This window comes from Terrapene carolina, unplaced genomic scaffold, assembly GCF_002925995.2.
Source record: "Terrapene carolina triunguis isolate 2854851 unplaced genomic scaffold, T_m_triunguis-2.0 Scaffold211, whole genome shotgun sequence".
Classification (NCBI taxonomy): Eukaryota; Metazoa; Chordata; order Testudines; family Emydidae; genus Terrapene; species Terrapene triunguis.
The window spans coordinates 23,316,853-23,344,528 of NW_020664562.1; the positions used below are offsets into that span (position 1 = coordinate 23,316,853).

A 27,676-nucleotide genomic window follows, 5' to 3' on the forward strand; every position below is an offset into this window, starting at 1 on the left:
TCACTCTCTTTTTCTTATTGTCTCTTCTTTTAGAAAGGTCCATATCAACTTGTTAACTATGTCAGGTTGATCCTGCTGGAGCCAGTGACTGGCTTCAGACAAAATAGTTAATCTGAAATGATTTTTAACATAAATCCGAGTAGTTTCTGCCATCTCAACTTCCATAAATGCATCTCTTTCTCCCCATAACAACAAGGTAGGCATGGTGACCTCATGGTGCTGCAGAGGTAGGCAACTTTAAAAACAAAATACAAGTTTTTTAACTGTTTTTAAAAAATCATCATGACAAAATATCAGTCAAATTAACTTTCCAGTTCAAAATACATCACAGATTAGTTGCATGGTTTCTAGGATCCAATTCACTATATTACCAAAGCTCTCTAATTGATCTCATGTCAGCAACATCTTCCGAAGGTATCTTTATTCTAACACAGAATTTACCACAGTCCAAATCCTGCAGTTGCTTTTTCAGATAAAACCTCATTGAAGCAACACTGCGGGTCTGTACATTTGGGCCTCATTTGTTATAAAAAGAAATTAACATTGTCATTTTTTCAACTTGTACGTTGGTATGAAAAAGAACTTTGTTCAGATTTACATAATACGTTATTGACTCTGCAGCAGATATTTGCAAATAATTTCTAAGTGGCCTTTGTTTTATATGATCTATCTTGAACTGTAACTCTATTTTAAAAATGTCTTTGAGTGCATAAGAAATTAGCAGAAGCAAGTAACATGGGGAGGGGTCAGATCCTAAGTCCCATTAAGTCATTTTCGCACTAGTTTTCTGGTGCAATGCAGATTTAAACCCTGCAGGTCTGTCTGGTAGAGGACTCCTCAGCATGGAAGTGTATACAGGTGGCACAGAGATGGACAACCCTTTTCCTGCACCCCACATGGGAGTGCTGCCAGGAAAAAAGAAGTGTGACTGGAAGGCCCTTGCACTCCAGCAATCCATGAATGCTTGAACTGCTGCTTGGGACTGCAGAGAATCTGGCTCTAGAGCTATGTCTGTGAATGTTTTGTGTCACATTCTCCCTTTGAGTCTTCAATGCCATGTCACAAACTGCTCCGTTTTAATGTCTATCTGTTCTAGTGATTCTGGAGAAGGTTAAAAAGGATATTCTCTTTCTTGCATTTGAGTAGTGTCCCCCCTTGATCTACTGATCAGGAGCTCAGTAACATCAATAAAAGAGAACCTGTGCCTAATATAGCCTGAATCTTACATGCTGATGAATTTTTCTATATTGGTGAATGCTGTGTCAAGTTTCAAATGATGTTAGTAGACTATAATTTAATTCCTTTTAATTGTTTTTCATAAACATTGTGTAAGATGACCAATCTGTTCAGTCTCCTAGACTTACTGAAAACCGAATGTACAGTACAGCTATAAGTAAAATATTTATGGAGAAAAACTTTCAATTGAATATTAGCCTCTGTAATGCTGAATGTAGCCAGTCACATTCAAACAGACCTACAGAATGCATAAAGACATTCAAAAGACAACAGAATTCACAGTACAAAGGGGTATAGTCTCTTTTTGAAGTAGTGGGAGTTAAATACATAAATATCTATGCACGGAGAGAATAATATTACCCGAAATTTGCACAGCATTGGGTAAAAGCTGCTTAAATCCTCAACATCAGAACTCAGGGCTTTGGAAGAATTTCTGAGGGGCTTATGGGGGGAAAAATTTGAGACACTTTGTTAACACATTGAAAAAGAGACTTCAAAAAGTAAAATGGTTAAGGGTTTCATAACATTTAAATGACCCACTTAAACTTGCATAAAATTATAATTAAAAATTATTTCTTTATACAACTGACTTTATATTAAAGTAAATATTTTATAAATAAAATCTTTCTGAACATTTAAAGTACAGTTAATATGAATTTGTATTGATATTTATTAATAGATTTATAAGTTACAGGACTAAGTTGTGACAGATGGTAGACAGATGTGAGATAATTGCTTGAATGTAAGCCTTATTAACCCATCAGAATTTATTTCAAATCATCCATTTTCAAATAGATGCTAAACAGTCCATCCATGCTTAAGTTTAAACTGTTTTATAAATCTTAGTGGCATATTGCAATACAGATTAACTGCAGTTGCTCAAAACAGCCACCAAGGTACACTGACATTTAATCAGTTAATAACAATGATGTAATATGATTCTTTAAAAGCAACAGAATATTTGAAATAGGTTTATTTAGACAAGCTTTTATGAGCAATTAGCATGGGGTGGAAGCTTAGGAGTTTCTTCATTTATTTCATTCTCTTTAATCAATAGATTACTCTTGCACCCAATTAGGACAATGGATATTTTGGAGATTTGATTAGTCATAGACAATTTTGAACTCAAGAAACCAGAATATTGCTCAATTAGATAATGATGTCTATGAACCATGTTGTGTGATTTCTTTTGTATGTGAAATTCAGTATGTAGCATTGTGCCTCAAGGTACCAAATAGAAAAAAGTTTCTTTTAACAACTTAGATATTGGTATAGAAAGTACGATTATTAAGTTTGCGGATGATACCAAACTGGGAGGGATTGCAACTGCTTTGGAGGACAGGGTCATAATTCAAAATGATCTGGACAAATTGGAGAAATGGTCTGAGTTAAACAGGATGAAGTTTAACAAAGACAAATGCAATGTGCTCCACTTAGGAAGAAAAAATCAGTTTCACACATACAAAATGGGAAGAGACTGTCTAGGAAGGAGTACGGCAGAAAGGGATCTAGGGGTTATAGTGGACCACAAGCTAAATATGAGTCAACAGTGTGATGCTGTTGCAAAAAAAGCAAACGTGATTCTGGGATGTATTAACAGGTGTGTTGTGAGCAAGACACGAGAAGTCATTCTTCCGCTCTACTCTGCTCTGGTTAGGAATCAGCTGGAGTATTGTGTCCAGTTCTGGGCACCGCATTTCAAGAAAGATGTGGAGAAATTGGAAAGGGTCCAGAGAAGAGCAACAAGAATGATTAAAGGTCTTGAGAACATGACCTATGAAGGAAGGCTGAAAGAATTGGGTTTGTTTAGTTTGGAAAAGAGAAGACTGAGAGGGGACATGATAGCAGTTTTCAGGTATCTAAAAGGGTGTCATAAGGAGGAGGGAGAAAACTTGTTCACCTTAGCCTCTGAGGATAGAACAAGAAGCAATGGGCTTAAACTGCAGCAAGGGAGGTCTAGGTTGGACATTAGGAAAAAGTTCCTAACTGTCAGGGTGGTTAAACACTGGAATAAATTGCCTAGGGAGGTTGTGGAATCTCCATCTCTGGAGATATTTAAGAGTAGGTTAGATAAATGTCTATCAGGGATGGTCTAGACAGTATTTGGTCCTGCCATGCGGGCAGGGGACTGGACTCGATGACCTCTCGAGGTCCCTTCCAGTCCTAGAATCTATGAATCTAAACAAGGATTAACATGCAGATTTGCCATCTAGAAAGGGAAGGTCATGTTGTGAACTCAATACCTTTTGAAAAGGAGATATCCTCCACACACAACAGTAGCAGATGACCAGCAATTTTCCTCATATACAAAATGCTGAAATATTTCCCAACCAATGCAAGAGGAAAAATCCCATATTTTGAAAGAACATACAACAGGCTTTTACACAAACTACGATGTACCAGAACTCAAGTTCAAAAGTTCACTTTGACAGTGTGTCGGTGCATATCTCCTAAACTGAATATACTACAAGTCAAGCAACTACCAGGCTAAGGTCTATTTAAAAAAGGGGTTGTGTATAAAGTGTAGTTTATGGAATTATTGCTATTCTCTCCCTATAAAGATATATTGCTTAGTCAAGGGGACTAGAGGATTTCAAACAACATCTCTTTGGAAATAATTCTGTAATAAAATTAAGCTCTGAAGAACTGATTACTCCAGATGGGTGGCTGGATTGTAATGAGATATGAAGCCTTTAACATCTAGGTCACAAGGTACAATCCACTATGATTAGTGAAGATGAAAGTCATTAGAATCTGAATGCTGTTCAGTGCCTTATGTAAAATAAAGTGATGGTTTCAATCCCGTTCCTAGTGAACAGGTATTCAAATCCAACAACCACCATCACAATTGGTATTCTTACAGACAGCTTCACACAGGCAAGAACTGAATGGGTCCCAAGACTGATCTAATCCTTTAGTTCCAATGGTGCTGATGCATTGGGACTTAATCCCCTATTATATATTATTATAGGAAGACCAGGGACAGAGTAGGCCCATTACTCAATCAGGAGGAAAAGGCAGTAACAGAAAATGCAGCAATGGCTTAAGTGTTAAATGCCTTTTTTGTTTCAGTTTTCACCAAAAAGGTTAGCAGTAATCAGACGACTAACAAAGTGAACATCAGTGTAAATGGGGTAGGATCTGAGGCTAAAATAGGGAAAGAACAAGTTAAACGTCTTCAAGTCAGCATAGCCTGATTAAATATATCCTAGAATACTTAAAGAACTGGCTGAAGAGATCTCTGAGCCATTAGCAATTATCCTTAAGAACTCATGGAGGACAGGAGAGATCCCAGAGGGCTGGAAAAAGACAAATATAATGCCTATCTATAAAAAGGGAATAAAGACAGCCCCAGGAATTATAAATCAGTCATTATCCAAAGATAATGGAGCAAATAATGAGTCAGTTTGCAAGCATCTGGAAGATAATAATGTGACAAATCATGTCAAACCAACCTTATATCCTTCTTTGACAGGGAAACAAGACTTGTGGATGGGGGAAAGCAGTAGATGTGATATATGTCAACTTTAATAAGGCTTTTGTTACGGTCTCACATGACCTTCTCATAAGCAAACTACGGACATATAGCCTAGATGAACCTACTATAAGGTGGGTGCACAACTAGTTGGAAAGCTGTACTCAGAAAGTTATCAATGGTTCAGTGTCAAGATGGAAGGGCATAGCAGGTGGAGTCCCAAAAAGATCTGTCCTGGGTCTAGTTTTGTTCAGTATCCTCATAAATGATTTGGATAATGACATAGAGAGTACACTTATAAAGTATGTGGATGATACCAAGATGGGTGGGATGCCAAGTGCTTTGGAGAACAGGATTAGAATACAAAATAATCTTGACAAACTGGAGAAATTGTTTGAAATAAACAGGATGAAATTCAATAAGGACAAATGCAAAATACACTTGGGAAGGAATAACCAACTGCACAAATACAAAATGGGAAATGACTTCCTAGGAAGGAGTACTGCAGAAAGAAGACCTGGGGTTATAGTGAATCACGAACTAAATATGAGTCAACAGAGTAATAATGTTGCAAAAAAAGCAAACATCATTCTAGGATGCATTAGCAGGAGTGTTGTAAGCAAGACACAAGAAGTAATTCTTCCACTTTACTCAGCACTGATAAGGCTTCAACTGGAGTACTGTGTCCAGTTCTGGGCACCACATTTGGACAAAGTCCAGAGGAAAGCAACAAAAATGGTTAAAGGTTTAGAAAACATGACCTACGAGGAAAAATTAGATTTGTTTAGTCTGGAGAAGAGAAGACTGAACAGGGACATGATAACAGTCTTCAAGTACGTAAAAGGTTATTATAAAGAGCAGGAGGACAAATTGTTCTCTTCATCCACTGAAGACAGGACAAGAAGTAATGGAAGATTTAGCAAAGATGCAGCAAAGAAGATTTAGGTTAGACATTAGGAAAAACTTGCTAACTATAAGGATAGTTAAGCACTGGAACAAATTACCTAGGGAGGTTCTGGAATCTCCATCAATGGAGGTTTTTAAGAACAGGTTAGACAAACATCTGTCAGAGATGGTCTAGATCAGTGCTTCTCAAAGCCAGTCCGCCGCTTATTCAGGGAAAGCCCCTGGCGGTCCGGGCCGGTTTGTTTACCTGCCACGTCCGCAGGTTCGGCCGATCGCGGCTCCCACTGGCCACGGTTCGCCGCTCCAGGCCAATGGGGGCTGCGGGAAGGGCGGCCAGCACATTCCTTGGCCCGCGCCACTTCCCGCAGCCCCCATTGGCCTGGAGCGGCAAATCGCGGCCAGTGGGAGCCACGATCGGCCGAAGCTGCGGACGCGGCAGGTAAACAAACCGGCCCGGACCGCCAGGGGCTTTCCCTGAACAAGCGGCGGATCGGCTTTGAGAAGCACTGGTCTAGATAATACTTAGTCCTGCCTCAGTGCAGGGGGCTCGACTAGATGATCTATCAAAGTCCCTTCTAGTCCTACATTTGTATGATACTGTGTTTCTATGATATCATTAATATCCTATTTAGAGACTAAATCTTTGATTTGCCATGCCTATTATTAATAGGAGAGAATTTGTATCATCTCTAGACATAAAGATTTTCCTCCCTAATATATTGGCTCTTTGATTACATTTTGTGGCCATGCCATGCAATTTAAATTACATCATACTTTCTGACACTGAATCAATGTATTACCTGGTAAAGGACCTTGGTTTGGGAAAAGATTTACCTTTTCTCCTGCCCTTGGGGTAACAGATAAAATAATATATTTGGATTCCAAGGATTTGGCTGAGACGTTTTACTTGATTTATGAACATTATACTGACCTGAAAATATTTCTGTAGTGGTTAATGGGTCCAGTTAGTGCTCCAGGTTGAGAAAAGATGTAAAGGTAAGCTTCAATGTCCTCTGCTGTTAATCGACAGCCTTTCCTTCCAATTCCAGTAGTCCGACTGGTAAATAAGTTTTTCAGTACCTAGCAAAAACAAAACAAAAAAAAAGCACCTAAGAAATCTAGACGTTCTGGATAGCAAAACAGTGATGATGATATTTCTCCCTTTGAGTAGGAGATATTTGTTCAAAATCCATCTACCTCCTTGTTTGAAGTGTAAGCTACTTTTTTTAGGCAACTATAAATAATGAAGTATAGAATATTCTTATTCCTGGTGAGGTCTATTTCAGAGTACTAAAAGATATGTAAATAAGACAAAATTCCTTCGCAGTGGGCCCTTATACTGTCATAAGCAAACAAAAGCTCTGGACACAGATTTCTAGTGTCATAGAAGGAAAACATTTTTACATGCAACAACTTGATTTAATGTCAAACTCATTGACATTTCTTTTGTTTTTCTTTTGTCTTGTTTTTGGGGTATGGTGCTACAGGTTATTTAGGCAGCACATTTTACAGGCAAGCATTCCATATTCCAGCCTGTCAGAAGTTCTTCCTTTCAAACAATCAAACTCTTCTTTAGAAACTACTGTTCTGTAAGGAAAGGAAGTTAAAATATCAACTGAGGGAGATCTGAGGGAGAAAAGGGCTAACATTTCTAAGAGGACGTTCCATTGACTTCAGTTGATGTTCATGTATGCAGTGGGTGTTCTATGTGCAGAGAATCTGGCTATTGGCACAGGGTGTCTATGCAGTCATAGTGTGTGCCTGCAGCACGTGTAAGCATACCCAAGCTAGCCTTCACCTAGCTAGCTTGGGTATGTCTACACGTGCTGCAGCCACACTTCTAGTTGCACTGGAGACATATCCACAGAAACTACTGATACTTAATGACCTGCTGAATAGTCTTGGTGTTGACATACGTACTATAGTACTGGAAGTAAGGAGTATCAAGATATATTGAAGTGCCTACCAGGAAGCCATGAGCAAGGATGAAGCTTAAGTAAAGAAAATTTTATACACACACACACACACACACACACACACACACACACACACACTCAGTGTTGCCAAAACACACATTTTTTTCACCAGTTACATGATTTTGGCCAGAGCATCTATCATTTTTACAGTGCATATATTTGTAATAAAAATAATAAAAAGTGAGTACTGTACACTTTGTATTCTGTGTTGTAACTGACATCAATATATTTGAAAATGTGGAAAAACATCCAAAATATTTAATACATTTCAATTGGTATTCTATTGTTTAACAGTGCAATTAAAACGGCGATTCATCACGATTAATTTTTTTAAACACGATTAATTATTTTTTGTTAATCGCGCGAGTTAACTGCGATTAATAGACAGCCCTACCTAAAATAAAGTCACATCAAATCCAGAATTATAGTTAAGTTTTACTAGCTATCCTTAATTTTTCCATAAACGTCATACTATCAGAAAGGATCAACATAGGTGGCAGTTATTCCATCAGTAACACATTAAACATAAACAAGAGCACTCATTTTGCTTACCTTGAAATCATTTACTGTAAACATGAATTCAGGAAACCAAGGCATTTGGAAAAAGAAGTAGTAACCAGATTTAATCAATTGTGAAGGATGTCGTAGAATGTATTCTGAAATAAAAATGCCCATGAATTAAAAATGAAAGCTGATAAAATTACTGTTGATATCACTATTTTTAAAATTAAAGGAATGTTTTAAAAGTATTAATTTAGAGAGTGCTATGTGACAAGGAATTATTATAATTTTAAAAGTAAGTATATGAGTATATGTACTGGCCATTAAAATGTAATGAATTTCATCTTACATATATCTTAAGAACAACAAGGAGTCCGGTGGCACCTTAAAGACTAACAGATTTATTTGGGCATAAGCTTTCATAGGTGCATCTGAAGAAGTGAGGTTTTTTACCCACGAAAGCTTATGCCCAAATAAATCTGTTAGTCTTTAAGGTGCCACCGGACTCCTTGTTGTTTTTGTGGATACAGACTAACCTGGCTACCCCCTGACATATATCTTAAGTAGGCAGCAAAAGGAAGGCCTGACAAAAAATCAGCAAAGGGGGCTGGACTTGAGGATTTGAGTATTTTGATCAGTTTAATTAAAATGACCTGTTTTTATTAGTCAAAACCACTTTTAATTGTACAAAAACAATTTAATAAAGAACATTTTAAATATTTCTCCTCTCACAAATGTGATGCATAGAAATACGAAAGATGATAATCCATTTATGTTTTTAAATATGGCATCAATCCTATTAATGGAAGGATTAAACTTTTGAATAGTCTTCTTTCTTAGCAGGTACAAAAACTGGAACCAAAATACTGTGTAGTCACTTCAGTAGCACAGTAGAAGCACACATGGCAAAGAAAACAATATAACTGAATTGGTATTAAGGATCTCAAGCATTTTTTTGCAGGTGCAACTCTATGCTTGCAATGGGTTACATGTACAAACTATAACATTTAAGTAGCAAGTATAGTAGTTAGGTAGAAGTCTAAAGGCTATCATCTGTAGATGTAAAATTACACACACAATTATTTGGAGATGCAAAATTGTACCTACAAAATTGGAGCCCATCTCTGAAAAATCAGCCACGAAAGACGAATAGGGATTGTTCTTTAAAACAAAACTAATTTAATTGTATTTAATAGTTCAAGTCCCAAATAACTTTTTCAAACATTCCTATTTTGTAAATTCTTAAATTGCATCACCTGTTGCATTTTTCCTTTGACAGGTCACCAACATTGCTGATCAATGCTTGATTTTTCTGCTCTATAAGACAATGATAAACTAACATATTTTCAGTATTGCCTGATCTCTAAAGTTTTTGTTTAAATATTATAATTTTACAAGGAGAACCATAGAGATCTGCTCAAAATTGGAAAAAGTTAACTCACCATTTTCTAATAGGCAGACTTCAGCACTGATCATTAGTAGTACATATAGTCCTCTGATATTGGGACATGTGGATGTGATGGGAAGTCAACCAATCCTGATGTGCAAACTTTGAGGAACTGTCAAAGATCTGTTACTGCTGTCACTTAACAAGAAATGATATGCAGTACATGACTAAGTGATTATAGCAAGCCCAGAGTGGTGTTATAGGGCACAAGCCTGAAAGTCAGGTGACTTCAGCCATGTGAAAAATGTAATGATCCGTTAGAAATGCATGGTTCAGAGTATCTCTTATTGCTATTATAAAATGCAATTTATGAATAAAAATGTGAGGAAAAAGTCAGACTTTTCATGTACTGGGCATTACAATGATGCTTATGGCTATCAGAATGCTTTATTTATAACCTGAATCTTTTTATTCAGTGCACAGTTGACCCTAATTAATTTGTGCCATTGACTGGCAAGCCCACTGAAAATTAGAGTGGATTGTGTGAACTACTAAGCAAGTAGACAAATACACACATCAAAAAGTCTATGGCATCACAAAGTGCATTTTGTTCATACAGAGCCTGACTCCTGCTCCAACTGGAGTTACTGATGAAACTTCAACTGGCTCCAATGGTACAAGATAAGCCCTTATTTTTGTAAGTGTAGCTTTATTATTCATTAAAATAATCTTTAGTAGGTTAGGAAGGCTACTTGAGTATATTTTGTAAGAGTAATTGAGTTTTAGGGCTTGGTTCTGATTTCACTTATACTGGTTTTACACCAGTGTTACTTCATTGGCTTAAACTTATTCACACCAAGTGGGATAAGAATCAAGCCCTTATTAAGTACTCTTCTGTTAAATATATTTGGAGAAGTGAAGTGAGACCTTAAGATTTTTAATGAGAAAAAAACAGGTCTGCAATTAAATAAAAGAAATGTAGTAAGATGCTAATGGGCATTTTAAAATTGTATGTGCACTTAATGCATGGGAAAGTAGAAATCAAGTAGCACTGGCTAGAGCCAGGCATATAGCAGATATTCTCTTTGCATACCTCACCACATAACTCTGCAAATCCACCAAAATCCTTACCTTCAACTACATGCTATTAAGCAGTCTCGGATGACTGGTTTGTTACAATGAGGTCTACTGTAGTATAACATCACAAAACTCAATTTCACTTGTCTAAATGAGGATTAGATTCTCATTTACATTAAGGCTGTTTTACACAGTGGCGGATTAGCCACTGGGCCAGCGGAGCCCATACCCAGGTGCCCCGGCCAATTGGGGGCCCCAGAAAAATGGATGCTCCCACCCCCTGACCAGCTCTGCCTGGAGCTCCTGCCGGGGAGTGGGGTCAGGGTATGGAGGCTTGCCCCCGCTCCACCCACACGGCACTCCTGCCAGGGAGCAGAGCCAGGGTGCGGGAGCTTGCCCCGCTCCCCGGCAGGAATGCGAGGAGGCATGTGGAGAAAGCTTGCCCCATCCACAAATGGCTCTAATGGCTCCCAGCCTCTCCACATCAATGTGCCCCCGTTCCAAAGAGAAGCTGTAGGTCTCCAATGAGTCTTACCATCCCACAGAGGGGTCTGAAGAGCCCCAGAGCATCCCTGAATCAGTGTGACTCTGTCCCTTAGGGGCTGGAAGGGTCCAGGCATTCTCAGGACCCTCAAGGCTGAAGTGAGTCAATCATGATCATATCTGGGACCCTAAGCGCAGACGTGACTCCTCCCTTTGTGGCGCTAGCAGGGCTCTCACCATCCTTGGGCACTGTGGGTACAACGGCAGGTGCCCGACATGTCCTCAGAGAGGAGGGGCACTATCATGGCAGCTCCAAAGCACAAGCTAGCATCCGGTGGGGGTGGGGTGGGATGGGACCAAAGGTATGTGTCTTAGGAGAGGAGGGGAAAACTGAGCTGCCACGCACCTGCCCTTGGCCAGCAAAGGGACACCGAGAGCAATGGCCTTTGTCCTCTGGGCAATTGGGTTATGCCAGACCATGCCCTGTGTCCTCTGCTCTCTGAGACTGGAGCATGGGCAAACGTCCTTAGGTGTGTGTGGGGGGAGAGATGGAGAGGCTCAGCCAACATGCAATAACCAGAGAAGGGAAGGGACAAAGCAGCATATCAAGGGGTAGCACTGGGTGACAGGACCTTCTTCGGAGTGGGCAAGATAGGGGCACGGGGGCCTTCCCCCCTCTACCCACCCAGCACTCCTGCCACAGAGCAGGGGAAGCCCCCGCGCCCCAACCCCGCTCTCTGGCAGGAGCGCTGGCTAGGCAGGTGGAACGGTACAAGCCCCCACTCCCCAGCAGGAGTGCCGGGGAGAGGCAGGGGAGGGGGAACTGCAGGCGGAATGTGTGGGGAGGGACCCCTACTTGCTCTGGCCCAGGGCCCCACAAAATCATAATCCGCCTCTGGCTTTACATTTATGTGGCAATATAATGGGTCATTTTCATCCACCTTAAGGCACCTTTGCACTGCCAGAGCCAAGTAAAGCAGCCTGAGTGTAAATGAGAATCAGGCTATGGATTACCAAAGACAAGAAGCCAGTATATCTGCATGCTAGTACCCTCACCCACTACTGTAAAATTATGCTTTAATGCAAAATATCTGACAGCTTTGCGTTTCATTTAAATAAGGGACAGATTCCAAGAGGTGCGGAGCACTTGTAATGTTCTTTCACAGCATCCCTAGGTATCTAGGTGTGCAGTGCCTCTCCAGATCTACCCTTAAATAAGCACCAAATCTGCCTGCTTAGTGAAAATGTGAATATTTTGGGTTAATATAAAAATATTGTAAAACTCACCTGTAAATACAGAGGGATGAGGGAAATTAACCACAATAAGCTTGGTCACCATTTCCGGATAACAAATAGCAACTAACCAAGCAATCATTCCACCCCAGTCATGGCCAATCAGCATACACTTATTGTACCCTGCCACATAAAGACAGATTTTGACATTTGTTTACTCACAGTTATATGAAAATGAATTATCACATAAAATAATGACAGTTAAACAAAAACAAATGTTCCAACATATTTGCTGACAATACTTCAACTTCTTCATTTTTTCTTAACAAATTATTTATACTGCCATAGTTAAAGACGTGTCAACACTTCCTTTATTAAACATAAAAAAGGAGATTAGCGAGTGTTATGCTTGAAATTTTTACAGGTAATTAAAAGTAATGGTTTCCACTGCAAATATACTTTGTCCCCCCTTGTATATGTGACGTAAGTCATCTTACTGTGTGAGATCATTTCCGTGCCCTAATACTTATGTGCAATGTGGCCAAGTTGGTCACATGGTGTTCAAAATCTCAATAATGCATCATTATAAAGGTGGGAATTATATCCAGATAGCTGCACTTACTGCACACGTAAACAGGTAGGGATGATGGTGTACAGCACAGGCTCAGAACACTTCTTTACTTATTCATATTCTCTTTAGGTAGGAATTTCAAAAGTGCTAAGCATTGGCCTAACTATGGTTCCACTGATATCAGTGGGAATTTGAAAACTGACTCACAGGGAGCAGAGTTAATTCAAGACTGCTGCGCTTTAGGAAATTCCACCTTTTATTCCTTAACCCAGACAGACCTACATTGCAAAGCCCCAGTTCCTTACTGAGAATTAAAGCACTCTACATACATGCCAAGTCAGATGTGTAAAATCCAAATTATTTTGGGTTCTCTGACAGAAAGCAAGAGAGAAATGTCAAAGTAACCAACACCTTTTATCTACTTTCTGATAAAAATCTCTTTGGCCACTTTTGATTTAATCTGACTTTCCAAAATAATTTATCTCTGGAGCAAGAACAAGCAGGGGAAATTTGAGTCCAAGAGGTCATTTTTTCTAGAAACTTTTAAGCCCCTGTGAAGCAGGACTTACAATGAGAGAGCGCAATACATCACAAAGCACAACTATGGCATTACTGAGGAGTTTAATAAAACTAGAGTTGCTTAGAAAACGCAAACAAAGTTTGTGATATCATGCCCCATCTTTTGATGTGATTCAAAATTTTCAGAGCAGTTCTAAATTCAAACCTAGATCATCACTTTACAATTTTCTCAGTGTTTCTTACACTGCTCTGAGTGCAGCTTGGAAGAGATAATGACTCAGAGAGTAGCAATCTGCCTCTGGATCTCCCCACTATTCTGGAGGGGAAGTATCCTACGGTGTGGTTATATCCAGCACAGCTACATTTCTCCCTGAATAGGGGAAACCCAGCAGCTTTACAGAACTTGCTTCCCATCCCATGCAGCTATCTGTGGTACACATAGCCTATACAAGGCCGTAAGGAGTACAGTATCTTATGTCCTCTTATTCCCCTTTTCGCAGCTGTGCAAGATTGGCCATGATTTGGACTGTACAAGGGAGTACATAAATGAACAGTAAAACTCAGTTGAATACTGACAATTGAGAATTGGCTATTGTGCATATTTTAGTAAGTTGTTTTCTTTTTTATTAACACTATACAGCCCCTACATTGCTGTCACTTAGAGGGTAGAGCATATGCACTTTGCGTAGTAGGTAACAGAAAATATCACCATGTTGTTTTGGTTTCCATCTTCTAGTAGTGATACCCTGTAAGCGCTACTGACGCTTAAGACCCTAATCCTATAATTAGATTCACTAAGTGCAAGGGTCAGCATTAGGTGGAGACCCACTGACTTCAGTGGTACTCACCATAAGGCTATAGTACTAGATCCAGCTGTGCTACCAGATCCCATTGCAGGATGGGGGCATACAAGAGCATCTTTAGGGCTTTGCATTTGATTGAAAAGCATGTTTGCATATTCCCTATGCTGACCCAGGCATATTGGCTTGAAAACAAAACTTTTCATACTGTTCAAGAATTAGTGTGGACTAAAATCCATAAAATAAGTCAGATCTATTTGAATCAAATTTACTTAGACAATATCATCAACTAAATGCATATATTAAAACAAAACCAATCACCTTGGAATTTTTTTTTTAAATCACAGGATAGCTATTCATAGTTCTGCAACAAATGAAATAAAATTAACAACTTGGGCAGTTTGGCTTCTGTTAACGCACCTAGAGATTCCAAAATATCCTTTATATCTGTAATTAGGCAATCTAACTTGTAATTCTCCTGGTGAGAAGGAGCATCTGTTTCTCCATAACCTCTCAAATCCAGTGCCACAACTCGATATTCACTTTTAAATTCTCGCAATTGATGGCGCCAGGAATACCTAATAAAGGAGAAAAAAATGTAGTTAAAGGTTACATGGAAGAATACTAGAATTCAGTCAGTAGTACAGCCTCTATGATAGGGTAATGTTAAATTCTATTGGCTTGATTCTCTGTTATGTATGGCCACTTTTTGCCATAGCATGGTGGTTCTGTCTGGGTGGGAATTCCCACTAGAAAGGGAGTCTGTAGGGAAGATGAGCTAGCATGAGTGGTTCTACACCACCATCTTCTCAAAGCCCCTAAGATAGGGAGCATAGCTGAGGGAAAGAGGGTATAATCAGACTGTCTCTATGGTCCAGTTATTCATGGCATCTAGAATGGCTCCTTAGTGCCATAGGTAGCTGGCAAAAATTAGAGCATCCCTGAGACTCCTGTAATTCTGAGGACGCAACTGACCCCAGAATATGGGGTGTGGAGAGCTACTTCTCCTAGAGGGGCGGCTCTATGTTTTTTGCCGCCCCAAGCATGGCAGGCAGGCAGCTTTCGGCGGACCGCGCCTGCAGGCGGTCCGCTGGTCACGCGGATTCGCCGGCATGCCTGCAGGAGGTCCGCCAGTGCCACACCATTGGCGTCCCCGCCGCTGAATTGCCGCCGAAGCCGCGGGACTGGCAGACCTCCTGCAGGCATGCCGCTGAAGCCGTGTGACCAGTGGACTGCCAGCAGGCGCGCCGCCGAAAGCCACCTGCCTGCCGCCCTCACAGCGACCAGCAGGCCGCCCTCCGCGGCTTTCCGCCCCAGGCACATGCTTGCTGCGCTGGTGCCTGGAGCTGCCCCTGTTCTCCTGTCACCTTCTTCCTGCACCAGATAGGCTTGAATGGACCAACGAGTTGGGCCTCAAATGACAAGATGAACACATTTGTGTTTCTTTGGGGGAAAGGGGGAGGAAGGAACGATAACTCATTCAATATGTAAAGCAAAGGGTTAATAACATATGTTACAAATTAATTTGATCAACTGATATTTTATGGTTTATCATCTGTGCTATATTTATCTATGTGTCCTTATTCAGTCACTCTAAACTCTCCCAGAACAATGAAGATTAACAGCTGTCAGTGCGTCAGTACTGTACATGGTATTTTACTGCTTGTGTTTCTATGGAGAATAAAGACTGAAATTACTTACTTTAAAGGAAATCTAGAGTGAGGAAGAGTTTAATAAGCATCCAGAGAAAGATTTGGATTATTCTTGGGTTTAGAAATAATAGATTATAATGGGATAAAAATGGTATAAAGATAATAAAAGACTGTGGGCCTTGTCCTGTTAGCTGTTACCTACACTTCAATTCTTAATGAAATCAATTTAAATTGAGGATACCCAACACCTTCTAGGAGGTGCTCAGAACCTGGAAGGATTTGGCCCTATATTATAATATCATTCAAGGAAATATGAAAAATGTTATGATCGTTTTGACCACAGATAATATAAAATGGACCCCTGCTTGCTAACTTTTACTATTAGCCCTATTGCAAAGATCTCAAATAAACAACATAAATGAAGCATTTGGGAGGTCAAATAGCTTAAGGGAGAGGTGTACAATTCTGTCAGACTCCAAGTAGCATTTTATTTCAGATCCTTATGCCTTCTGCTTTGGGGGTAGTACTAACCAATCAGGGATTTTGAACACATCATGGTCAACATTACATTGTCCTTGGACTAATCAAAGAAAATGTTATTACTGTAAACACAACACCCATCACAGTTCCATCTGGGTGCCTTATGTTAATGCAAATAAATACAAGTTTTAATAAATACAGGTTTCTATAAATGACTTTTATTTTTAAAAAATCAATATACACTGCCCTGTAAGTCAAGTTTACCATGATAACTATAGGGGCTATCACAAATACCTCATTAAAGTGAAACAACATGACACAGTACAGGTCTGTCGCATCTTACGCGCATTTAACATGCACGATTTCAACTTTACGTGGTCGGCAAAAACAAAACAAAAACAAAAAAAGAGAGAAAAACAACCATTTTAATACTATATCTGTAGTGCGGGCGATTTCGCCCGCCATTGAACTCAATGGGGTTTTGGCTATACGCGGTTTTCGCTTTACGCGCTAACCGCGGAACAGAACCCCCGCGTAAGATGAGACAGACCTGTAAATGTTTTCCTTTTTAATGACATACCACCTTTATATCCCCATACCCTGCTGTCATGATGGTCCATCAATCAGTTAAAGGCTTGATGAACAGATAGGTCTTGCACACCCTGATGCTTGCCAAACTGTAGCCTTAGCAGACCACCAAGAGAAGCAGATCCCAGAGGCATGGGTCATCTAGTAAAAGTATCCTCTGTGAGTTCAATATGTATCACTGATCTTTTCATACAACACTTTTTTTTAATCATATCTAAAGTATTTATCTAGTGAGACCACTGCTTTGCAGGAAAGATTTTGAAATGTTGGTAAATACCTTTATTTTCTCAAGGCTGAATAATTGGAGCTATTTTGGGTTTTTCTGATCATGTTATTTCTGGAAGCAGCTCACACACATCCTTACAGGCATTCAGCTATCTGAACATTTTACTCCAATTTTAAAATTTTTATATTAGTTTCCCATAAGATTTTGTATTGATTTTTTAAAATTGCATATAAGTGACTTAATGGCAGTGGTGCATTATATATTTGACTGATCTTTTGCCAATATACACCCTCAGTTGCTCACTGAGATCAGCACTGACTGGTTATTTCATGTGTCCTAGTAATAACCTTGAGACATTGGAAGCTAGAGGATTTTGCAATTAAGCTTCATAATAGTGGAAGTTACTTCCATTCCTGTTACTATCCAAAAAGTACAGGTTTGCAGCTGCTTTATACTACTCTTAAAATTGTTATTCTTTTATCTCATACTTTCAAAACAAAATCTCAGTTCATATATAAAATTCTGCATCGATTCAGTAACAAGCCAACTGTAATATTTTTAGCGTGCATATTTTATCTCATGCATTACCTTATTGTTGTCTTCTTTTAAAAACAGCAGGTATAAGCTATGCTACTGGCGTTAACAATGACCTATATAGCAGTTTTCTTATTCAATATCCCATTCCATTTGAGTAGTCAGACAATACACAGAATGTTGCTAAAGGCATGACCTGCAATGATTTTAGCTTGTTAAATCTGGCAGTCACAGCCTAAATGATATGGCCAAAATATTAGAAATTTGGTCCTTTCATCATTACAAATAAACACTTTAGGTTTTGTTTACTTTTGATCCACCAGGCTTCTTCATGTGCCTGCAGATGTAACCATTTTAATAGAGCCTTCTTCCCTTAGTGACAACTAAAATTAGTTAAGCTACACGATAGACTCTAGGACTTTAAAAACCGTGCATTTCCCTCCCTGTATTTCTTACAATATATAGTATGCCATGCTATTATTTATTAATAAATATACAGATACATTTTGAATTTAAAAATCTGCCTGGGTTCTTGTGCTGGTGCCCATCACCATAGTGTCTGAACACAGGAATACTCATTCTAAATGTTTATGCTTTGTCAACCCTGAAATGTACTAGAACAGAGTAAATGGCTCTCCTGATAGTTTGATGAAAAGTGTATACACATGAAGAAATATTTCCTGAACTAGAATAGAAAGAGGTATTTTGGTTTAGATGAACACAGAGATTATTTTGTGGATGGTACAATTGGAAAAAATGAATGCATGCTCAGTTGCAGTGGTTTGTCCAGTCTTAAAACTTACCATTACTGGGATATTTGAACATAGTTATGGAGAATAGCAGAGTGGATTTAAATGATATATAAACTATGGCTGTAGTGAAATGAGAACAAGTGGGGAGTTTTACCAGAACTCTGGAAAGCCATGAAGCAGCAGCATGAGTGGTTTACCCCGTTCTCCAGCAGCTACATAGTGGAATCTTAACCCTGAATCCTGGAAGGGAAAGAAAAAAAAAGTATTGTGATCTGATTGCTGCCCAGTACTGCTGCAATGAGGATCTGAGTATTAATATGATTTTCAAAGGTATTCAAAGAGATGAATTTTGTGCTTAATATAAGTGCCAAATTGACAGCCCTGGAAATTGATGTCTTCTGTATCTTCACAGAGCAGTGATGTATGGGCAATGGTAGTACAAGCTTACCAACTATTCTGGAAGGATCTCTTCTAGCAGGTGACAAGGTCGTTCAGTTTCTATGCCTGTTCAGTCATGTGACTCTGCTAAGATTTCCAACAAGAGCGCCAACTGGTGTGATGTCTAGGTAACTAGGTACTAGGTAACTAGGAACTAGCACCCACTCAGTTCACATAGAACACCAAATAACCACTAGATAGAATGCATTTTAGTCCATGCCAAGAGTACTTTATATCTGCTGTACAGCTTGTGAGTTAGATGATGCTACTCTCAGCTATTTAAAATTATATCACGTCGAAAACAGGTATAGAGTTGACAGACCATATGGGTTTTTTAAAAATGAAAGTTTGTCAAAATTAATTAAGGTAGTTAAAATTGTATATTTTTGATGTGCCACAAGGTTTAAATCACGTTTATTTTTATTTTAAAAAGTTGAAGGTCCATTAAGGCTTTTCTCAGAGAGATTGGAAAAGAAGGTCTATTAATGTGACTGTCGTCACCTACCTTGTCTTTATTTACTGAAATTGGCTGGAGCCATGAGCCCCCTGAGAATTTTTATCATTGTGAAAATTACCAATAGGCAAGGTGTTTATTGTCAGTAGGCCAGAAGCTGAGTCAGTGTAAACTGACATAGCTCTATTTAAATGACTGGAGCTATGCTGAGATACACCAACTGAAGGTTAGACTGAATAAACGGGCTGAAATGATGTCCGAATAGATCTGATGGGTTCCTGCCTCCCTAATGAGGAAAACTTAATGCTCAGCCACGGACTTGAGAGTGATCCAAAAGGTTACATGTATAGAGCTGACTAATATGCTCTGAATATTGCCTATGAGATTGTACATTGTCTCCACACAGAAAGAAGTTTTATGGTAGATCTCAGGAGATACTGCTGGTGAAGATCTTCCTGAGACAAGGGGATATGGGACTTGGGAAAGAGTTGGCTTGTGAAGAATTAATCTGTTGGTTGGGTATCACATAAGGAGAGATTGTACTTCTTCTTTATTGATGTAACAGAATGTATTGCCTCCTCTCTACAACCTGATCAATTAATGCTTTCGCCTGTGGATCAAGGGCTGATGTACTCTCCACGAGGGTGAAAATACAGTAGCCAGAACTTCCCGGCTGTATCTGCTTGAACTTCCTTGACCTGTCCTGACACTTCTAACGCATCAACTAATATCTTGGGACCAAGGTTCTAGAAGGGAAATTTTTTTTTCTCTTTTTCATACTTATTTTGGATTTTATTAAGAATTTGGGCCTGATTCCCCCCAATTACACCAGTTTTACACACAAACTCCAGTGAAGACAGGAAATTAATTCAGGAAAGTTTAGAAGCATCAAATTCAGTGAGCAGTATTCAGGAATTATTTGTGACACTATCTATATATTATAGGGCTGTCAAGCGATAAAAAAAATTGTGATTAATTTTTTAAATTGTGCAATTAATCACAATTAAGCGCGCGATTAAAAAATAATTATGATTAATCACACTGTTAATAATAGAATACCACTTATTTAAATATTTTTGGATGTTTTCTACATGTTCAAATATATTCATATCAATTACAACACAGAATACAAAGTGTACAGTGCTCACCTTATTTTTGATTACAAGTATTTGCACTGTAAAAAACAAAAGAAATAGTATTTTTTCAATTCACCTCATAAAAGTACTGTAGTGCAATTTTTTTTCATGAAAGTGCAACTTACAGATGTAGATTTTTTTCATTACATAACTGCACTCAAAAACAAAACAATGTAAAACTTTAGAGCCTACAAGTCCACTCATTCCTACTTCTTGTTCAGCCAATCACTCAGACAAACAAGTTTGTTTACATTTGCAGGAGATAATGCTGCCCGCTTCTTGTTTACAATGTCACCTGAAAGTGAGAACAGGCATTTGCATGGCACCGTTGTAGTCAGCGTCACAAGATATTTATGTGCTAGATGCTAAGGATTCATATGTCCCTTTATGCTTCAACCACCATTCAAGAGGACATGCGTCCATGCTGATGATGGGTTTGGCTTAATAACAATCCAAAGCAGTGCACAGTGATGCATGTTCATTTTCATCATCTGAGTCAGATGCCACCAGCAGAAGGTTGATTTTCTTTTTTGGTGGTTTGGGTTCTGTAGTTTCCGCATCGGAGTGTTGCTCTTTTAAGACTTTTGAAAGCATGCTCCACACTTATCCCTCTCAGATTTTGGAAGACACCTCAGGTTCTTAAACCTTGGGTCGAGTGCTGTAGCTATCTTTAGAAATCTCACATGGGTATTTTCTTTGTGTTTTATCAAATCTGCCGTGAAAGTGTTCTTAAAACAAACAACATGTTCTGGATCATCATCCAAGACTGCTAGAACATGAAATATATGGCAGAATGCGGGTAAAACAGAGCAAGGGACATACAATTCTCCCCCAAAGAGTTCAGTCACAAATTTAATTAACACATTTTTTTAACGAGCGTCATCAGCATGGAAGGATGTCCTCTAGAATGGTGGCCGAAGCATGAAGGGACATATGAATGTTTAGCATATCTGGCATGTAAATACTTTGCAATGCCAGCTACAAAAGTGCTATGCAAATACCTGTTCTCACTTTCTGGTGACATTGTAAATAAGAAGAGGGCAGCATTATCTCCTGTAAATGTAAACAAACTTGTTTGTCTTAGCCATTGGCTGAACAAGAAGTAGGACTGAATGGACTTGTAGGCTCTGAAGTTTTACATTGTTTTGTTCCTGAGTGCAGTTATGTAACAAAAAAAAATAAATCTACATTTGTAAGTTGCACTTTCATGATAAAGAGATGGCACTACAGTACTTGTATGAGGCGATTTCTTTTTTTATCATTTTTGCAGTGCAAATATTTGTAATTAAAAATAATAATATACATTTTGTATTCTGTTTTGTAATTGAAATTAATATATATGAAAATGTAGAAAAAATATTTAATAAATTTCAATTGGTAGTCTATTGTTTAACTGTGTGATTAAAACGACAATTAATCACAATTAATATTTTTAATCACAATTACTTTTTTTGAGTTAATCGTGTGAGTTAACTGTGATTAATCAACAGCCCTAATTTTAAAGTCTCTAATGACCTCTTCCTGGTCATATCTCAGGGCATCTATTCCCTCATCATCATCCGTGATATCCTCTCGGCCACATTTGACCCCATCCCCATTTGTACTTCTAAAAAATCATGTTCTCTTTTGGTTTTTATTATTCCTTTCTCTCCTTGTTATCCTCCTGCCTCTCTTCAATATCTTGTTTAGTGGGTCCTCCTCCTTTCCTCTCTTTCAATGGATGACCCATAGGGCTTTGTCCTCAAACTCCTCATCTGTGTGTCTGTGTGTCCTCAAACAATATCTCATCCACTCAGACACCTTCAATCGTCATCTGTATGCTGATGACTCAAATTTACCTTTCTTCTCCTGACCTCTGTTTCTCCATCCAAAACTATCCTGTCTCCCTGAAATTATCTCATGGATGTCCAGGCAGCTGTTCAAACTTAATATGCCCCAAACTGAGCTTCTCATCTACCTTCTTGAGCCCTCTCTTCTCCCCACTTTTTCTGTGACTGTTGACATCATCATCTGCACAGTCATCCAAGCTGTAATTGGAGCATCATCTTCAAGTTGCACATCCAGGCTGTGTTGAAATGTTGTCCCTTTTTTTTTTTTTTACAATGTTTCAAGATCCAGACTTTCATCTTTGCTGTTTTACTTGGGACCTGTAAGCATTACTCTTGTACTAATGACAACAATAGTACACTTAGCCTTCAGGGCCGGCTCCAGGCACCAGCAAAGGAAGCAGGTGCTTGGGGCGGCCAATGGAAAGGGGCGGCACATCCGGGTTTTCGGCGGCAATTTGGCGGCGGGTCCCTCAGTCCCTCTCGGAGCGAAGGACCCGCCGCCGAATTGCCACTGAAGAATGAAGTAGTGCGGTAGAGCTGCCGCCGAAGTGCCACCGATCGCGGCTTTATCTTCTGGATATAGTCAATGATTTCATTTATCCCCAGAATGTTTTACTGCAATAATTTACCCCTCCCCAACACGGTCAGTTAAAATATGGTATTGTTTGTTATAAAGGGGGGAAATGTTGTATATGGGTATAAAGAATTCACATGCCTCATGACCTAAATGAAATATGTAAAACAACTCAGACATAGGAAACTGGAATCCTTAAAAATCTGCATTTGTACTGTACTCTTCCCAGAAAATCTGCAGTTTATTATTAGTGGTCAACCATGTATTTTAATACTTTAAAGTGGCATGGAAGCTTTTATATCAGAAGTGACAGATTGTCCCTCTGGAGTAGAAGATAATTTGTTTGTAAGTAACCTAGAAAAACATTTTATAAGCAAATTGTAGCTACCTGAATATTAAGAAGTACAAGAAAGTAACCTTTATATTTGAGGATTCAAACCAGCTCTCTTTTACACTGTAGACATAATGTGAATTTAAAAGTTTTTCCACATACAAGCTTTCTCCTTAATGATCAACTAACTGGCTAGAATGTATTCCCATTGTAGTTGTCAAAGGCTTTCAGATATTTAATTCACCAACTAACTGAATGCATGATTTAATTTAATGTATTAACTGAGGTTCATAACTAATAGTCATATAGTCTCTTGTTATATATTGTTTATTCATTATCTCTTTTGTAGAAATGTATTTTCTAATTCTAACTAAAAAGTGGTGAACTACATTTGGCAGTATTAGTCTCTATCGATCTTACATGGTTTATTGTTTGTGTTTTTGTTCTTCTCTATATCAGTGGTTCTCAACCTATTTACCATTGTGGGCCGCATATGCAGCTCTATATGTGTTATGTGGGCTGCATCCACACATAGTATATATACTACCTGTATGGCCCCAAGGATGTCACATGGGCCGTAGCTGTGTGCTGATTGGGCGCAAGTGGCCCATGGATTGAGAGCCGCTGCTCTAGATGCTTAGTTTCTTCTCAGAATTTTTTCACTATTTTACTAGAGTCTGAGATCACACTTAGTGAATGTTTATTGCCCATTTCCAAGATCTTACCCACAAGCAATAAAAGTCAACTAAAACTAGTGTTTTATTAAAAATTAAACTTAAAAAATTGCCATACATCATACATCTGCTATGCACTTCTGATTGTAGGCTGAGCAAGGTCTATACTATTTCATTTGCATGTTTATTAGATGTGTGGACCACAGGCAGGACAGTCACAAGAGATAGGAGAAAGATTCAAGAAAAACATGACTTAGATGGTAAGCTTTTTGGGTGCAGGGACTTTTTGTTCTATGTTTGTAAGGCACTTAAAAGAATAGGGTCCTGATCCATGACTGGGGTTCCTAGGCCTTATATACCAACAGTAAACAACAACAACAGAGAAAAAATGGGAACGAGAGGTGGAGAAAGATGGGGCATGCTGCAGAAAGTAGGATAAAGGTAGAGGGGGGGAAGGATGAAAAAGAAGAGATGGAAAAAGAAGAGTCATCGCTATTATTGTTGCATGGAGACCCAGGGAGCCCAGCAATCTAATGACCACTAAAACAGAGCTTCCACCTCTAACCCAGATGAGGCTTCCAGATGGTAGGACTGTGCAATCACTGCTCAGTCCTATCCAGAATTTGATTCTTTCATCTTCAAGAGACACCATTTAGCCCAGCAGCCTACTGGCAGACAGCAGGAACAATGCCCTCTGTCAGAATTGAACAAGATGGCTCTTTTTTATTGTGAGTGGAAGAATATCGCCAACCTTCAGAAAGCAGTGGGAGGAATTCCATCAGCCTGAGATCCTATCTCCCACATGGACAAGTTAGGCTAGCGGCAAAGGACAATGATAGCCCAGCAGCTGAACAGGCCTTGCCATCCTGGTGGGACATAATCAGTTGATTTCCCTCAGTTCTGTTCTCACCTGGCACCAGTTTGATTGCTCAAGCTCCTGGTAAAGTGGAGACACAACTCGATAGTCTGATGGTGGTCTAGTCTCTGGAATCTTCACCAGTGCACATACAGAGTTCATGCTTTATACCATGTTAAGCATCTATACAGTATGCATGATTCATCACACCAGGCAACCCTGGGAGGGCTGGCAGAACATGCACGTAGGAGCAGCTTAGAAAGAATAGTGATTAGTGCCACCTTGAATTTTCCCTGGTTGTCTAATTCCCTCCTAGTGTTCCATGACTTTCTGAAAGTAATGACCAGTGGTTGACTAAGTTCATTTGTTAATTCCCTCAACACTCTGAAGCCTGGTCTACACTACGGGATTAATTCGGATTTAGCAGCGTTAATTCGAATTAACCCTTCACCCGTCCACACTACAGAGCCATTTAATTCGAATTAAAGGGTGCTTTAAATCGATTTCTGTACTCCACCTCGACGAGTGGAGTAGCGCCAAAATCGATTTTGTTAATTCGAATTAGGGTTAGTGTGGCCGCACACCACCGAATTAATGTGGTTAAAATAAATGGGGTAGTGTGGCCGCACACCACCGAATTAATGTGGTTAAAAACCGAATTAATGTGCTTAGTGTGGCCGCGCACAATCGAATTTATACCCTTTATACACATCACCTGGCTCAGCCGATTTGCATACACACTGGTTATTTTCATCAAGTTTCCTGTCCCCCGTCCCAATAGGTAGCTATAGCTGTAGATAGAAGGTTAGACCATTCACTTTATTGAACAGAGCGATTCCACTCAGGTCGAGCGGATCACCACGAGAACGAAGGTGACCTGCAAGGATTCTATGTGCTCTGCAAAGAAAAATTCAGCATGGTCTTTAAGACAACAAATAAACAGAAGCAGAGTGAAACAATTCAGACAAAAGACCTGATATGCACACAGTGTGACTGTTTCAAAATGGATTACTGTTTGCAAACCCCATCTTTGTGATGCACATAGAACGGGTTCTAAATGTGACTACATAGCATACACTACAACGAAGAGAACCATGACCATTCCCTTTCCTTTGAATGAATCAAATACTGTACACACAGTGTTCTTTCCCTTCAGCACCAACCCAAGAAACAAACGGCGCTACAGCAGATCTTCAGCGAGAAAAGAAATGGAAATGCAAGAGACCAGCCAGTCCCCACCCCGCTCCCTCGGGTTTTACAAGCAAAGAGAGCGAGTCGCCTGTTATTTATGTTTAGCGGCAGTCAGGTTACCCCCTCGTACCCCCATATTAAATGGTTAGCACAGAAACCAAGAGCCTTTACCTTAATTCTCACGTAGCAGTGCGTGCCCAAGGAGGGATCACTGAGGCAGGCTGGAGGATTCTCCCGGATGATCCGCTGGAAGGTCTTGCCTGGACTCCTTCCTATGCTCCACAAAAGTTTCAGCAGCTCTATGCAGGCGCAGATCGCGCAGTAGCTATACACCAGCGCCCAGAAGAGCAGAGCCCTGACCGTCACCATGAACCCGCCCGGGAGCCACGGTAAACAATCAGCGGGGCTCGCCATTAGGCGGCGGCTGCTCCTCTCAATCCCCCCTCCCCGTCAGCGTCAGGGGATGGGCTCGGCGGCAGGGAGAGCAGCGCGCCACCAGGCACAAGCCGCCGCCGGTGTCACCGGCAGCCGTGTGAGCGGGGCCGGAGCCCAGCCCAGCCAAGACACCGGCACGTCTGCCTCACGCCAGCGGCAGGGAGCCGGCCAGCAGCAGCCGGCGTGACTGAGAGCAGCCAGGCAGGAGGCTGGCTCCTGCAGCCGGGCGGGGCAGCACCACGCGGGGGGCAGGCACCGGGTCCTCGGCTCCCTCCGCTTCCCTCCCAGCCCCTTCGGGGGGGGGGGGGCAGCCCTGGGCCGGCCCCCCAACAGCGGGAATGGCGCAGAGGGCCTCCCCACAGCCCCCGGCTCTAAGGCAGGGGCCAACAACCCGGCGCAGGTCAGCCGCAAGCAGCCCCGTGCGCTGCGCACCTACCTTGTCAGAGGTAGCCCTGTGCCCCCGCCAGGCGCCGTCAGCCCCGCGTGCAGCCCCCAGGCACGCCCGGGTAAGTCTAGGCTGTTCTACACCCAGAACCGGGGACAGCTCCGCCCCGCGCCCCCAGCGCCCAGGCTGGATTCGGGGGACTCATCCAGCCCAGGGCAGCCTCAAAGAGCAACCGCACTCATCACCTACTCTGAGTGTCTCTCCAGCACGCCCTTTTTGAGGTAGGAAAAATATCCTCGCTGCTCAGCTGCGACATTAAGTGACCTTAGCTAAGTCCCTTAGAAAGTCAGTGGCAGAGCTGGAAATTAAATCTACTCGTATTCTCCCTCCCGGTCTTAACCCCAGCCCTACCCTTCATCGCCCTTGGTTTACCGCTCTATGCGCAAGGCCCTGTGTTGAACACGAGTACACGGAAGCACAGGTTACTGCATCAGCGTACACTGGTTTTTAAACTGTTTAGTATAGGTAAGAATTTAAGTTTTCAATAAAATATTAAATGCTTAACTCCTACGCAATGAAAAAAATATGATCCATAAACTGATGCGGGGATGTAGGCTCAAGGTTGCAGCCAGACAAATAAGGGCTCTAAGAGAAGTGAGCTGTTCTTAATTCATCTGAATGGGGTATTAAACCTGAAGTCTGAAACAGTAGCTACTGTGTTAGATAGGGACAGTTAGACAGTAGATCTGTAATGGTAGAGTACATTTCAGCTCCCTACCTGGGAGTGTAATTTGCTAGAGCAGAGGCAGATAGAGGTTAGTGGTTGTTAGGAGACAGGAGCAGACAGCTGGAAGGTAGGAAGTTCTAAATAGTAATCGGGATTTTGGAACCCTTTGATTTATGTACATTTTGGCAAGTTGTTTTCCCCTCTTCTCCCAGTTATATTAAAATAGTACAATCATATTCTGATCCTGATT

General features: G+C 40.4%; 1 protein-coding gene across 1 annotated transcript; it reads right to left on the reverse strand.

Moving 5' to 3' along the window:
• Positions 1 to 26,293, reverse strand: EPHX4 (epoxide hydrolase 4). The gene is made up of 7 exons (XM_026656042.1): positions 26,051 to 26,293; positions 18,551 to 18,636; positions 14,585 to 14,742; positions 12,329 to 12,457; positions 8,146 to 8,249; positions 6,549 to 6,697; positions 1 to 235 (listed from the first exon to the last, which is right to left on the reverse strand). The coding sequence occupies exons 1-7, from the start codon at positions 26,291 to 26,293 to the stop codon at positions 1 to 3; spliced, it is 1,104 nt and encodes a 367-aa protein (XP_026511827.1).
• Between the last annotated feature and the right edge of the window lie 1,383 nt (positions 26,294 to 27,676).